Source organism: Stigmatopora nigra, chromosome 17, assembly GCF_051989575.1.
Source record: "Stigmatopora nigra isolate UIUO_SnigA chromosome 17, RoL_Snig_1.1, whole genome shotgun sequence".
Taxonomy (NCBI): Eukaryota; Metazoa; Chordata; class Actinopteri; order Syngnathiformes; family Syngnathidae; genus Stigmatopora; species Stigmatopora nigra.
In genome coordinates, this window is record NC_135524.1 from 4,468,163 (window position 1) to 4,483,751 (window position 15,589).

The window sequence follows — 15,589 nt, forward strand, 5'->3', positions numbered from 1 at the left end:
TTAATTGCAAAATTCCATTAATTGCCAAAAATATTTCCAAAAAATAATGCACAATGGATGGAGTGTCATGCAGCAAGGTGTAGATTTCCACTAGTCTAAGTATATACGATCTCTATGCCTGAGCTTTTGAAGCACACCGGCTGAGTATATTTAGCGTCTTAGGGTGGTGGTATCCATGCAGGCTAGGCAGACTGTGACATTATTTTCATCCCAGAAAAGGCCTGCTGGTCCTGGATCAGTCTGGAGAAGATGCTGAGTTATGAACTTGCTAAGATTATAACTGAAAAGTTACACTTTGTGGAAATCTACGCATCCCCACTGAATATGCTTCCGTGTTCGGATGGGAGAAAATTAATGCAGTGTAGCTTTTCTCATCATGTGAACCTTGCTGAACCTGTAATTGAGATGCTCAAATATCATTATATATGCCACCTTTCCTGTTGAGCAGATACCAGTTATGGCATGTAAGTGAAATATTTAGATTTTTTTACCCGAGGCTTTGTCATCTCAGATTTACACTGCATATTTATGGCTTATTGTCAGTATTAGTTTTCTATGGAAAACCCCATAATAGGATCTTGTTTAACAGGCAGGTATTACAAGGAATGAGGTACGCCCCATCACATCGCGATGGGATAAAACAGTACCATCTAGTAGCAATTCTTGATAATATAAAGGAATCTACACTACACAGTTATGAGCTTAAAATTTTGTTACCATTTTGTTTTAAATGGTTAAATGAGGTGAAATATCTCAACTAGGATATAGATAATAGAACAACGGCGATAAAAAAAGATAAAATGAATATAGTGGGTGGTTTGTCTCATACATTAGTCGAGTGCGAACTCAAGTGGACATAATTTGCAACTGCAAGCCCAAGTCAACATATTACATACGATTATTGGATTACCAAAAAGCAAAATCAAAATAAATATGCTTTCATGTGTTGTCAAGCCATTAGTTTAAGTAACACACACAAAAAGGTTGATCTGAGTGTGCCTATTTCTGTCTTATTTCACGTTACCAATAAATAACTCCAGTAAGTGCGTCTTTACCTAAATGCGATTAGGCGTGGCTGTATTCTCCTTGTCCAATCAGGCGTCCTAAAAATCACATGACTAGTCTTGACGAATGAGAAGCTAAAATTGAAGACCTGGGCCGCACCCAAACGATGAGAGACGAGGAGGAGCCAAACTATAGGGAAGAACAACTTAGCGCAGGGGCTGAGGCTAAAATATCACCCTTATCAATAGATTCTGTGAACAAAAATAGCGGAATCGCCCGCTTGAAAACCTTCAACCGTCAACGGTTCAATTTCACCTCGTCTACGAGACGGTAAGCTTTTAAGGGATCGCTTTTCCGTTTGATCCCTGCACCATGGCTCTTGGATTGTTTTGTGCGTGTTTCCAGTGGACGCGATCAAGCTAACGTTGTTTTGCTAAAGTGTAATGCTAGGTCAATGGAGACTGCAGAGAAGTGGGCGTGCACTTTTTTTAGTAACATTGTGAAAGATCAACTCGATTTAATATAAAAGTACTCGCATCATCATTTATATGAAGGGAAATATAGTAATATGCGTGTTGATCCTTTTTTTTTAACCCGTTATATCTTTAGCTGAGGCGGGCCCTCGGAAGCGATGATATGCATTTGTAACAGCATTTTGGCTCTGTGCCGAAAGTTTTGGCGTTCTTTGCAATACATATCGCAGTAGCACATGTATTCAGATAATAAATAATAAAGAGCATAAGATCTCTGTTTTCACGAGAACGTTTAGTGTCTGATCGTGTTGAAAAAACGGTGCAATGCGTTTGTAAGTGTTAAATTCCCTGTCGATAATGAAAATTATAAATACTACATTTATAGCAACGCCTTTAAATAATAGGACAATTTGGGTTTATACAAATATGAAAAATGATACAGAATATTCCCCTAATTTCTGATATTATGCAATGATCCAAATAAGTTGTGCAGTTTCTGAAATGTCATTTTTAAATGTCCTGCATTTGATTTTAGAGATTGCAATTAATTATAAAATCCAATTAATATTTTTTGCTGTTATATATTTTTTTCTTGCTCCCACATCACGACTTATCCTCAAAAACTCCAACAATGTTATGGCAGATGGATCAGCTACAGGTTTTCATTACAGTCTTATTGCCATTAAACATCTTTCAAACTAGAAAGTAACAAAATAATATATCACTCCTATTTGAGCTTGTTTTTTGTCATATAAGTCAGCTGTGTTTGCCTTTTTAACACCAGCTATATTGCTGTGATCTTAGCCCACAGCTGCTATTGCATAACAGTAATCTTTACAAGACCGTCCCGTTTCCATGGAAACATGTTGCATCTCCATAGCGATGACACTCTCAACTGGGTCTGGAGGTATGCCATGTCCCCCCCACCCAGCTCCAGCCCACGTTTCCGAAGCGGGATGATGAGTTGTGAGATGACACATCCTGCCTGTAGCGTGGGTGGGAGAAAGCTTCCTTTATATTCTGATAGGGCAGTTGCATACAGTATATATTAGGGATTTTTCTCCATCCATTCTACTGGACTATTACTACTAATAATACTATTGCTGAGAAGGATAATCCAAATGTTTTAGATTTCCATAAACAGGGGTACTGCCTTTTATTCCAGCATGTTGTGTATGACACAGCATATTTCCGATGGGCTGTCATGACGTAGCATCACTTAATTTGTAGCAGATGTAGGAATTTTTTTAATCTCTCCAAATTGGCAGATACGCAACTTTCTGTCATGGGTTGACCTGAGTTGAAATACAAATCATGTCGTGGGAATAGTAAGTTGCCTCCCATTAGATACATTAGAGACATTGAATGTAATAAAAAAAATGGCCAGTCTTCTGTTGACATTAAATGAGTGAGTCATGAAAAAAAAATAGGATTATTTTGGTCTAGGGAAGCTTTGTCATGGATCATTTTGTATTATTGATCCTCTGCTGTCTGACCAAGCTCATTACCCTTGCATGCTTGCACAATCTGAGTACTCAGTCAAAAACCAACCAGATCTTTTGGATTCTTTTCATTTACCCTTAGAATCATTTAAAAAATCTTACAAATAAAGTAAAATTCTACAAATTTACCACATTGCTACTCGTCCATTGTTTGTACGACTTGTAATAAATACAATATTTGTCTTTCATCCTTACAGGAGGCAAGGCAAGGATGAACGGGGACTCAGGTGCCGGCGTGGTGACAGCCCACCCTCCCGCCACAGCCCCACACAAAGAGCGCTACTTTGACCGGGGCATGGATGAGAACAGCCCCGAGTACCTGCGCGAGAGGAACATGGCGCCCGCCCTGCGCCAGGACTTTAACATGATGGAGCAGAAGAAAAGGGTCTCCATGATCTTGCAAAGTCCGGTCTGTAGAAGATTAATATTACTATTTCCAAAATGTACATAGATAGCTTTCAATACAGTGTCAAAATTGCAATGCAAATGATTATGGTTTATAAATATATAGTATGTAACGAGGTAAAATATTTCATCTTGACATTAAGCATTGCTGTGATGGCAGAATAAAGTATTTCCAATGGTTTCACTTTTTAGGTGTTCTGCGATGAGCTGGAATCCATGATCCAAGATCAGCTTAAGAAGGGCAAGACCCCCACCAGCTTGTTGGCACTTCAGCAGATTGCTGACTTTATGACCACAAGCTTGCCTTCCATGTATCCAGCTGCACCGCAGGGGGGCATGGCAGCTCTCAACATAAGTAAATCTGGATTTTCTAACTTTAATTCTTTGCCCTTTTTACAAATATATCATTTGCATTGCATGGCCCTATTTGTGCCAGGTTTGGGTATGGTGACTCCAGTGAACGATTTGCGTGGTTCGGATTCCATCTCTTATGACAAAGGCGAGAAGCTGCTCAGATGCAAGCTTGCTGCCTTCTACCGGCTCACCGACCTGCTTGGCTGGTCGCAACTCATCTACAACCATCTCACAGTAAGATAATTTCAAGCAAAATGTCAAGAAGAATGAGTCTAATATACGTAATAGGACTTACTTATTCCCTTTGTTTCAGGTAAGAGTGAGCTTAGACGAAGAACGTTTCCTGATCGTCCCTTTTGGGCTCCTCTACAGTGAGGTTACTGCATCAAGTTTGGTGAGTGCATATGGCTGCTTCTGCTTCCCCCCCCCCCCCATATGTTAAATTTTATGTCCTTTAGGTCAAGGTTGATCTCTCGGGTGACATTGTGGATCGGGGAAGCACCAACCTCGGCATCAACGGAGCTGGCTTCAACCTACACTCTGCCATCTATTCTGCACGGCCAGATGTGAAATGCATTGTCCATGTACACACAGCTGCAGGCGCAGCAGTAAGTCAGAAATCAACATAGAACAGATGTTTATTTTTGGGTTTGCAACCTGATGCTGTACAAAAATTATTTTTTTTATTCCTGCCATCAAGCTTTTGATATTCTAGACAGTTTAACATAAGACCCCTATTTAAATCCAATTCCAGGTTTCGGCTATGAAATGTGGACTGCTACCCATCTCCCCTGAGGCGCTTGCCCTTGGTGAGGTGACCTATCATGACTACAAAGGTATAGTTGTGAATGAGGAGGAACGTACTATCATCCAGAAGAATTTGGGGAAAACCTCCAAGGTACCGTCTCAAATTGTGTGCACTGTAAATCTGTGTTATTCTTTAGGTTTCATTTTTATACACATTCCTTGTCCTTAATGTTATTTCAGGTGCTCATCTTGAGGAATCATGGTTTGGTGTGTGTGGGCGAAACCGTGGAGGAAGCTTTCTATTATATTCATAACTTAGTCAACGCCTGTGAGATTCAGGTGAGTTTTTTTAACTTAATGGATTGTTACGTGTTATATTTTCCTCTTTTTATTTTAAACAGTGGCGTTTACTATTAATTTTGGATCATTTCAAGTTATGTCATATCTACATCATGATTTTTTATTTATTGTTTTTCCACCCAGGTGCGAACGCTGGCCAGCGCTGGAGGCCCAGATAACTTGGTGATGCTAGACCCAGGCAAGTACAAGTCCCGTCCTCGCGTTCCCGAGCCTACTGGCGATGTGTCCTCGTCCCAACCCAAGTGGTTAGTAGGGGAACAAGAGTTTGAGTCTCTCATGCGAATGCTCGACAACCTGGTAAGTAAACATAAGACTTAGTTGTTTTGATTTTTACAGGATAATCACGTTCTCACTATTGTTTGTTCCCCATTAGGGCTATAGGACCGGTTACCCATACCGTTGTCCTGCATTGAGAGACAAAGGTAAAAAGTACAGTGACGTGGAGAACGTTCACTCCGCTGGTTACTCGTACGGCGAGGACAGCGACTCGGGCGCACGCTCCCCAATGAAACACAGCTTCCAGCGCGGTCAGCGCGACAAGACCCGCTGGCTCAATGCCGCCGGTCGGCCCGACGAGCCGGGGGAAGACGGGCCCGATGGTAGCAGTCCCAAGTCGAAGGCTAAGGTGTGGACGAATATAACACACGATCACGTCAAACCGTTGCTGCAGTCGCTCTCGTCTGGTGTCTGCGTGCCAAGCTGTATAACCAACTGCTTGGTCTGTGCCTACCTTATTGTTCATAGTATTACCTATGTGTGTGTATAAGTAACTATGTCGCTGAGGTAGCTGGTCACTGTGGAAAGGTCTGTTTGCTTATTGCAAACTAAAAAAATGGTCTCACAGAGATAGAATAATATTTTTATTAGAAAAGAGAAATAGATCCATTTAAGGTTCACCTTTTTCCAGATATTTGTTTAAATCATAATACTGGATACTGGGAGAACTCATTTTACAATTAGTTTTTTCCATTTAGGTCACTATATACAGACTTGGACACAATGTTTTGTTTTAGGGAGGATTTTGGTGATGTTAAAAGAAGACGTGTAGTCCATTTGAACTGGTAGAGCGAGCATTGAATGAACATTTGTTCTATGAGCTTTCTAGCTATCTGAAATCAATTTGCATCTTAGCAGTGAGTCTTATTGTTCTCCTCACAGTCCTTGAATGCATCACGATTACTGACCAGCTGCCCCACTTGCATGTCCCACTGCATGTGTGGGTAGTTAAATGTTGTTTTAGTGGTGTTATTGTTTGTTGAGGTTATTTTTCCCAGAGGAGCGAGAAGCAGGTGGGCCTCACCGCTCTACTAGAGTAAATAGTTTGCAAAAAGAAAAAAGAAAACAGGCGAATGCACTTTTTCTTTTTGAAATATGCAGCTTGAATTTATTATTTGCTCATTTGGAGAGAAAAAAAGAGGAAAATTGCTATTGCTTATTGAGTTTCTTATACTAATCTTTAAAACTGCATGATTGGCAGCTGAGAAAACATTAATCTGACCTGACCTTTTATAAAAATGAATTATGTCCTGTTGGAAAATTAGGAGATGTTGTGTTGTGAGGCTCTTCCTCAGTGAGTATATAACATGTCTAAGTGTCCATCTTCATGCTATATCCAACTTCCTTCCCCATTCAACTCAAATACTTTACAAAGTCATGCTTTCGGCAGTCTCAATTTTTAATAAGAACTCATTCCTGCATGAAAATTGATTTTTTTTGCCCCTTATCTTGTTCTTCATTCTTCCCTCTTTTGCTGAAATTGATTGTTTCAGTCGAATCATGCTGTGCATTACCAGGTTATTCACGCTAACTGGGTGGAACATATAGCAAGCAACCAAGATTCAACTTTAATGATTAAGAACAGTATTAAATAATTGTATCAAAATCAAGATTACAGATACTGGTGCTGGGTTAATAGAAACATAATACAATGAAATATTAAAACGCACATTTTCGGTTCAAAACAAAGGGAGAGCAAAAATATAGAACAAGAAACACACACAAATATGTAACTGATTTCACATATAATTCCTGTAGGGAAAAGTTTGACATTCATTTGCCTTGTAGATGGAAATTAATTGGGTATAGTTATTATGTGGGGGGGAAATGGTAATTTCCCTTTCAAAGTGGGATTTTTTTCCCTTAACTCATTTGTCCCATGTTGATGTTGTTCTTTAATCGTCCTTGAAAATGGTGATGTCAGCTGACCTCTCACTACCCACACTATTCGCTTCCTAAGCATCATCATTGGTCACGCCTGCTACTCTATTCCTCTCTTCATCCTCATCCTGGGATTTTGACACTGCTGTTTTTTTTCTTTAGATATACTTTTCATTTTGATTTCGTTCAAAATATCAATGATGAAGGAAGACAGCTTCATGCAAATTATAAAACACACATTTAGGTCAATTTATGGTCTTTTATTTTAATTTAGTTCCAAATGTCACTGGTTTAAGTATCCCCACTTCACTACAAATGTGTAGAAAAGTAGCTAAAAAAAAATAGGTACATACTCTTTATAGTAACATTTAATGTATTATAAATTTAAATTATAATCCAATCGTGTTTAACTGTAAGGCGGAACAAAAAATACTTTTTCATCATTGACTTAGTAATTCAAATCCTTTTTATGTCAACCCATTTTTCAGTTTTTTCGGTTTAGCATGGTTCTCTTAGTTATGTTAAACCCTGCATAAAATAAGTTTGTTTTTTTATAATTTCCGTTCAGTTCTCGCCTTTTTCTGCTTCTTTTTTGTGTTGACTTTGTTTTTGTGGCATTTGCAGTGGACTAAAGAAGAAGGGATGCGACAGGCCGCTGTGGCCAATCAGTTTATCCCGCTGAACACCAATCCCAAAGAAGTGCTGGAAATGAGGAACAAGGTAGCCGACAATTCTATACCTATTCATATCTGACTATGCTTATTATGACAAGCACATGTATTATTTTCCTCTTCTTTATTATTTCTGCGTGGTTGCAGATCCGTGAGCAGAATCTGCAGGACATTAAGACCGCAGGACCTCAGTCTCAGGTTCTGTGTGCTGGCTCGGTGGTGGAACGCAACTTTCAACAGGTCAGTGCTGCAATGTCACTTCTGTCCTGACCTGGAAAGGGATTTAGTCTTTTAAACTGCACTTGACTATTAGTCACATGAAAAAAGTGTGACTTATAGTGTGGAAAACACAGTACAAATAGCAAGTTTAAAAACTTTATCTTCATTAATTCCCACAAAACCTTCAGCCTCTGCATAGTTTTGTTCAGAAAAGACCCTCACATTTTTTAGGCCATCAGAACTGCACAGGCAAAGTGTAATGCATGACTTATAGTCATGTCAAACCCTGTGTTTTGGATTTTAGCTCAATGACGATGACTTTCACATTTTTCCATCACTCACCACTTCCTTAATGTCTCATCAATTGTCGTCTCAATGTTCTTATCCTTCCGCCCTAAACTGGAATTAGTTAGTCACTTTTCCACAACATTGTTCATTTGTTGCATGAGAAAATTATATAATACAGATAAAATAGTCACTATTCCACTAAGTTGGCTAGATGTGATTAATTTTTGACTGAGCACTAGCCAATGATAAAGAACATTAATTGACCCCTGTCAAGAGCAACATACCTGAATCCTATAGCCTAATTTTTGGAAGGAAACACTTCACATTGTCTTTTCTTTCCTTTGTGCTTACAAATATTTGTCATAAAAAAGACTTTAACAACAACTGCTGAAATACATTGGTGGCAATATGGTAAAAATCTATGCTTTCCAGGTCAGATCCCCTCCCAAAAAGCCATAATAATTGAACACTTACCTATATTTCATTATAATTTTGAATGAACTTTTGGCAAGCTTGAGGAAAATGCTTGGCATAAAAATTCAAGGTTTTATGTGCATGCAATTTGTCGTATTTTGGGTCATTTTTCAGCCACCAGGAAACAAGTAAGAGCAGAATGTTAGGGAAGAGAAAAGAGCTTAATTTATGAAGAGTACATGCTGCTTTGACGCATGACTTCAATTAGCATGAGAATTGTCCTTTTCTGCATGTTGTCTTCAGTGTTTTCCCCTAAAATCATAAATGCACGGTTCTAATAATATAAGTTAGCTGTTTCTTTTGATTAAAAGAAAAAAAGGAAAAAAAAACACTGCCCTACCTCACCGCCTTTGCATGCATGTACAAAGGTTCCCAGCTGCTAACATGAGTCTGCTGCCCCTCCTCACTCCTTCCACCCTCACTGGGTTTACTATTGCAGGACGCCCCTCTGTCTGACTGTACAGACACTATTGACGGCCTCGATGCCTCCGAGGGGTCCTATAGTCCTGCTAGATCTATTAGAAAGGTACTTTCAGCTCCTGTCACTCACAAAGCCTTCTTTGCATGATGTATAAAAAGGAGCCCGTTGTCTAGTCGACTTCATTCCCCTGTCCTATGTCTGTGTTAATTATGCTGAACTGTGACCTCAAAGCAATATAGGTAATGCCATTTACAAGAAATGAAAACATAGGAATATGGTGGTTAATGCTTATTTTTATAGGTATTGTTAAATTAAATTACAACGAGTTGCCTTCCAAGTTCTTTTATTTTTGGTACTATTCCTGAAGGTGGAAAAATCTTAAGGTCAAAAAAAGGTGGAAGATGGTAGAGTTGTGAATTAAAAAGGGGCATTTTACAGACTGTTCAAGGACGGACAGAATAAAGGCATTAGCACAGTTAATGCGAATGGAAAGTGGACAGATATACCAAGAAAATATGGCACTCGGACTTTATGTATATCACTCAAATATAGTGAATGAGGTAATATGAGTATAGCAGGAGTAGGACATAATTTTCCTGCTATGTTGTAATTGTATAATTAAAATAAAGCTTTGCGTGCACTTAACTGCGTCCTGTTCTTGTTAAGGAAAATGTTTGATTTCATCTATTGTTTTTGCCCCTTTTTAGGGGGAACTGGTGACTGCATCTAAGGCCATCATTGAGAAGGAGTACCAGCCCAAGGTGATCGTCAGCAAACAGGGTCCCAACCCTTTCAACAAGTTCACCGACCAAGAGCTGGACGAATATCGCCGAGAGGTAGAGCTGAAGCAGAAAGGACCTGAAGGTAAATGTTTACTGCCTCCTGGCTTCCCTTCCCTAATCTAGCGACTAGCTTTCCCCAAGAGTAATTCCAATACATTTTTACAAGTAGTTTGGGGACTTTGTGTATTGTCACAATGATGACATTATGGCTAGAGCGGAATCTTTGTATCTAATTCTATCAATCAAAGGTAAGGTTTTGTATCTCAGTAATTTGGTTGAATAGTTTCTTATGGGTTTTATGTACTCAACTGCAGACACAGATTGTTCACACCATTATTTTAATCCTGGATGATTCCACTTCTGAAGATCCATTGTGTTTTATCATGGGTAAAAATTCTCTCACATACCCTGCCAACGTGGATTTACAGTGCAGGAACAGGACTGTAAGGCTGAACTTTCCTCCAAGTTGGAAAGTTTATCCATGGTCGAAGCCCCCGATTCCCTTCCTGTGCCTTCTGGAACTGGCACAGGATCAACCTCAGAGCAGGGTCCCCCGCCCTTCAGCCTCCCGGATGAGGTCCACCCAGACTCCCCTCACAAGGAGTTCCATTGCGCCGTGCTGCGAGCCCTCAGCAAGGAGCCGCCGGAGGCAAAACAGGCTGAAGGTACATGTGGTGAAGCGGAGGTGGCCATCCTAGCCCTTTCCTGTCTTCCCCTCTCTGGGCGGGTTCTGAGTCTGCTGCTCCCCCTCCCTGCCCCCCAAACCCCTCGCTCTGATGTCAAAGACATCCGAGAATTCTGCAGATTGGAGCGAGGAGACGAGGACGCCCGGGTGCTCGCTCCTCGCATCCAAAAGTCTCATTTTGCTGTGGTGTGCTGTGCTGTGCTTAACCTTTCCAATCAAAACAGCCCTTGATTGGGCTGATATGATAATGTTTCTTCCTAATAACCCTTCCTCTATTGGAATCTGTTGGGGTCCACTTTCTCCTGTGCCTTAAAAACTGATTAAAATCTTGACAAAATTGTCCGTCCGCTTAAAGAAGACACCCAAAGGCATATGTTTTCGCGCTGCTTTGCCACATCCAGCACTTTTTTTTTTGGAACCTGTAATGGTACAGTGAAATCTCAAGACTGCTAGTGCATTATGGCAAACAATGAAAAGCCACTTTGTTTCATCAGTTATGCTCAAGTTGTCTTGAGACTTGGTTGTATTTTGACCCTGCTTTGCTCCAACCAACAGAAAATGTCTTGATTTCTATGATAAATTTACTCCAATTACCATTCTTGATAAAAATGTGTTCTTGATTCTGAGAAAGCTGGATTTTAGGAAAATATGACGTGAAGGGCACATTTTTGTCCCGGCTGATTTCATTAGTTTGATATGCAATGTGAATATATTTTGGGAGCTCTTTTAAGTAGCAAAAAAAAAAAATGAAACAATGACTAGTTATAATTATTGCTTTTGGCAGCTTTATTTATTTTTTGCAGTGGTAAAAGTGGGGTTTTTCTTTCTATTTTGTGCATGCGTTTATTTGTTTGCTTCTATGGGATGTCGTGCCAATGACAATGGGAGATGTCCAGTCATGTGGCTCTTTTAATCCTTATTCTGTGAATTTAAATGATACTAGTTTGTCTATGGTATTGAAGGGGGCGTGTCGACTGTGATGTAATATGAAATCCGTTTTCATGAGATCACTTTGAAAGTCAATTACTTTCTCTTTCCAGATCAAGAACAAATAGCAGAACCCGAGGAGGAAGCTAAAGACCCAAAGGCTACAAGTACACCACCCAGCACTCCAGTAAGAGCAGACGAAGGTAAGGTTTACAGAGATGGATGTCAACTCTGCTGGTCTTCCGTAGATCAGTTTATAATCAATGCATCCTTGTGGCTGTTGTAATATTTTAATTGCATTTCTGTTGCTCTGTGTTGGTGTAATAACAGACCAAGAGGCATAATTAATATGGAGGAAATAATAGCAATAGTTAAAATTATAAACTCATAAATTTCAGTCACAATATTACATTAACTTTCCATCTTAAGGCATTGGGTAAATGCACAATATTGCTTTCTTTCTCTTTAGTGGAATTTTTTTAACCTGTAAGAACACAAAATTAATATGAACTGTATTTACTTTTTGATTTAAAACAATGACAATACAGTAATACCTTGAGATACAAGTTTAATGCGTTCTGGGACCGAGCTCATGTCGATTTGCTCCAAAACAAACTAAATTAGTGCTAACATCATAAAATGATTACAACTTGTATGCCTATGGTCTTTATTACAGTTGGATTACACCTACAAAACCACAGCATCTGAACTCATTTTGCAAAATGAATTTATAATTCCATACTTTAAGTCAAAATGAGACACATGCTGTGCAGCTTTAACATCAGGTGTCATCCAACACATGAACTATTTGCTCTATAACATTTTTTCCTTTTGATCTCCCACCTCCATTGCCCATCTCGTCAGGGTCCATAAAGAATGGCGAGCCAGCCAGCCGCCATTCTTTAGTTTTTTTCCTCCCCCGCCCAAATTTGATTTGATTTTTAATTTCCAACACTGTGCCTGTGGTTTGATCTGCATAGACATTTGTTTCTACTTGTGCTTCTTTTTCTTCTTTGTGGCTGCGATTACAATCAGGAGATGGAAATGCAAAAGAGTACCTGTTACCATAGTAAGTATGTATAGTTCCATGAGCCTCCCCATCCCTAACGACAACCCATTGCCAAAACCACGTCCATCCTCGTCTTTCAGCATTCAACTCCTTTTGCATGGCTGTACAAGCTAGCGTTATGTGGACTAATGAACTTTTCACTCTTAATGTCTCTCTTGGTTTCTCCTAGATGTGGATGAGGTTTGTTTCAGAGCTCAGTAGTCATTAACAACTAGAAAAAACAACAAAACTAAAGAACAAAAACATGTAGTGACTTTTAATACACTGCTGTTTTATTATAAGTATATATTTTAAGCTCTAATTGGAGTGATAAAGTCGCAAATCCTCATGAAGTAACCCTCACCATCCACTTTTTTGTTTTAACTTAACCTTGTTCCCTGCCAATGGCACGCTGTCAAAAATTAACCCTATTTTTCTTATCAAATCCTGAATATTTATTTTTTTATGTATATAATTTTTTTATGTTTCAGATGTCTCCTTCAACAGGTACACAAGTGCCTTTTTCGAGTGTGTGTTTGGCTTTTCTATGTTGACTTTTGTGATATTGTCCCTGGAATCGCTGCTTCAAGGCCAAAGTTGCTGGCTTTTTTTTTGTTAAATGTATGTGTGCGGGTCTGAAGAGAGGAATGATGATGGTTGGGTAGTAAGTAGGCTGTCACAAATAAGACTAACATTCAAAGTGGTCGTTTTTTGGTCGCTGTGTGAGCTTACCAATTGTTTGGCTTATTTTAGGATTAATTATCCTCCTGTGACCATTGTAATAATTAGAGTTCATTCTAAAATTTAGTGGGGGAAAATCCTATATGATGATACACTGTATATTTGTTTCTGTTTGGCTTGAAGAGTTTTAGGTCTCAGGAGGTTAAGATTTTTGCCGTGTAGTGTTGTGACCTCACCTGCGTGGTTTGGGAACTGAAAGCACCCAGAATGTCAATAGCAGAATAAAATATGTATTTTCTTGTTTATATACACAGGGTGGAAATGAGCAAAGGAATGGCACTTGTTAAGATTTTGCTGTTTAAATGAAGGTAAAAGCAATTGATGGAAAGCGAACTCTGATTTTCTCTTGCGTTTTGGTGCGTTGTTTAATTGTCTTTATTCAACTGGACATTTATTTTTGGCACAACAGTCTTTTCTCTGCTACTTTTAGTTGTTTTCTGGCTCTTCAAAATATTTTCTTGCATACCTAAACTAAAGAAACAAACTCCTTGGTACAATTGGTGAACCATTAGTAAGATTTCTTCCTTACAAAGAGCAACAAGAAAAGTTTTCCGGTTGTCTTTATTGCAAATCATCTAAAAATAAGGTTTATTAATTAATGATCCAGACCTGAGATTAAGAAAACTCCTGATTATGACCTCCAAAGTTGGACATTTGACAGGTTGGCTTTTGTGATGTTGTTATGTAAACGGCTTGGTGACAGATGGAGAAGTTGGACATTGGGAAGCTGTTCAGGCAGGATTACTCTCCTTCCTTTCGTTCTATGTTAGCGCAGTTGGTACAGAAATGCCACTGGGCAAGATTTGGCTTTTTCAGGCAATGTAAAAAAGGGACTGTTTTTTTTCCACCGTCTTGGCGACGTGTTTGCGCAAAAGTGTCAACTCCTTGTCACTAACTGTCACCACTTTGCCCCGACAGAGACCTTGCCAGAACCGACGTTTAAGGACGACAGCGATGCCGCCACCATGAAACAGACCTTGCCCGACTTAACCCCAGATGACCCATCCGACGCCCCGGCGCTTTCAGTCGAGGAGTCCGAAGCCGACCCCACCCCTGCAGCGGCGGAACCCGCCGACGATGGCGAGGAAACCATCGCCACTGGCGAGGAAACCGCCGCCGCAGAGCGGGAAGGCGACGAGTCTCCCAGCAAGTCTCCCTCCAAAAAGAAAAAGAAGTTCCGTACTCCTTCCTTCTTGAAAAAGAACAAAAAGAAGCCTGAATCTTAAATAAGAGCTTCCTCACGCTATTTTCTTTGATTTTAACACCACTTGTCGCTGGCTTCTTAACCTTTTATTCTTCCTTTTAGCGTGTGCCAATTTTGTATATGGTGTAAAAAAAACAACAACAACAAATAGACATCATTTGGGATTTAGAATGCGATGCCTCCTATTTTTGTCCACTGTGCTGACCTCTTTGAAAAATGCATGCCTAGTAAGAAGTACTCATTGCAAAGCAAAGTCAATTGTAACCGCAAGAATGTATTGGGATTGTGTAACAATTTAAGAATAGTGTCTTTTTAAGAACAGAAGAGTGAATACTGGAAGAAAAATACTCAATGTTCAAAATGTGACTAATTTAGTGACCGCGGCTAACGTATATAAGATAATTAACGTGTCGGTTATGGGCTTTACTCCAGTGGTCGAGTTATTATGAAGGAAAGTGTACAAAGATAGACATTGTTTTTTTTTTTTTAAATATTACTTGTTTTAGCATTTATATGTTTGATTGCCATTGATGGCGCTAGATGTCCAAATTGTTCACCCCTCCCAGGCAAAATGAATTGGACGTCCACCACTGTCAATGGCAGCTGATGAGTTAACTTGTTATGCTGCGTTAAAAAAAAGCCATAGTCAGTGAATCACTGTTTTTATTGTTTTATCTTTAATCACGCAACATTTTTTTGTATCTCTTTTCCTTTTTAAGTCATGTATGTGCCGTAGAATTAAACATCCTGTTACAACTCTGCCATCTTTTAATAAAGTTACACTAAATTAAAATGACTCAACCTGTAAAATTACTAATCATAGTAAAGGTATTTTCTTGTACTAAAGCCCATGCATGGTAAGGTTTTTTTTCATTAAGAAAAGGACCATGTATAGTAAGACTTATTTTTTTTAAAAGACCATGTATTAATTATACTATACATTGCCTTTGTCTCAAAGGGAAAAAAAGCCTTACTATATATGATCTTTCTTTAAATATCACATTCTGTTGGGTTTTTTTTTTGTGGAGGTGTGTTTATGCTCACATTTTCCCCTCCCATAGCCAGCTGTGTTGAGCTAATTGTCAAGCCTTTTGTGTCTATATAAAGAGCTTGGTTGGTGGCGTTA

General features: G+C 39.3%; 1 protein-coding gene across 16 annotated transcripts; it reads left to right on the forward strand.

Moving 5' to 3' along the window:
* Positions 1-1,164: 1,164 nt before the first annotated feature.
* add1 (adducin 1 (alpha)) lies at positions 1,165-15,259 on the forward strand. 16 transcript variants are annotated; one of them, XM_077736927.1, is made up of 18 exons: positions 1,166-1,335; positions 3,178-3,389; positions 3,578-3,740; positions 3,822-3,973; positions 4,053-4,133; positions 4,198-4,347; positions 4,494-4,637; positions 4,727-4,825; positions 4,970-5,143; positions 5,220-5,564; positions 7,628-7,723; positions 7,822-7,914; positions 9,095-9,181; positions 9,784-9,940; positions 10,287-10,523; positions 11,584-11,673; positions 12,506-12,543; positions 14,178-14,325. In XM_077736927.1, exons 2-17 carry the CDS (start codon positions 3,192-3,194, stop codon positions 12,538-12,540), a joined length of 2,301 nt encoding a protein of 766 aa, XP_077593053.1. In that variant the 5' UTR covers positions 1,166-1,335; positions 3,178-3,191; the 3' UTR covers positions 12,541-12,543; positions 14,178-14,325. The 16 variants fall into 16 exon arrangements, with proteins under 16 accessions (XP_077593049.1, XP_077593048.1, XP_077593053.1 ...); XM_077736931.1 differs by having other exon boundaries at positions 1,167-1,335; positions 5,220-5,471; XM_077736923.1 differs by having other exon boundaries at positions 1,165-1,335; positions 3,578-3,973; positions 12,506-12,539; positions 14,178-14,327.
* The last annotated feature ends 330 nt before the right edge of the window (positions 15,260-15,589 follow it).

Excerpts from the sequence above, each read along its gene's own strand:
- add1 (XM_077736915.1), top strand. The coding sequence starts at position 3,192 with ATGAACGGGGACTCAGGTGCCGGCGTGGTGACAGCCCACCCTCCCGCC. Across the intron at positions 3,741-3,821 it reads CATGGCAGCTCTCAACATAA|GTTTGGGTATGGTGACTCCA; the intron begins GTAAATCTGGAT and ends TATTTGTGCCAG. Across the intron at positions 5,144-5,219 it reads TGCGAATGCTCGACAACCTG|GGCTATAGGACCGGTTACCC; the intron begins GTAAGTAAACAT and ends GTTCCCCATTAG.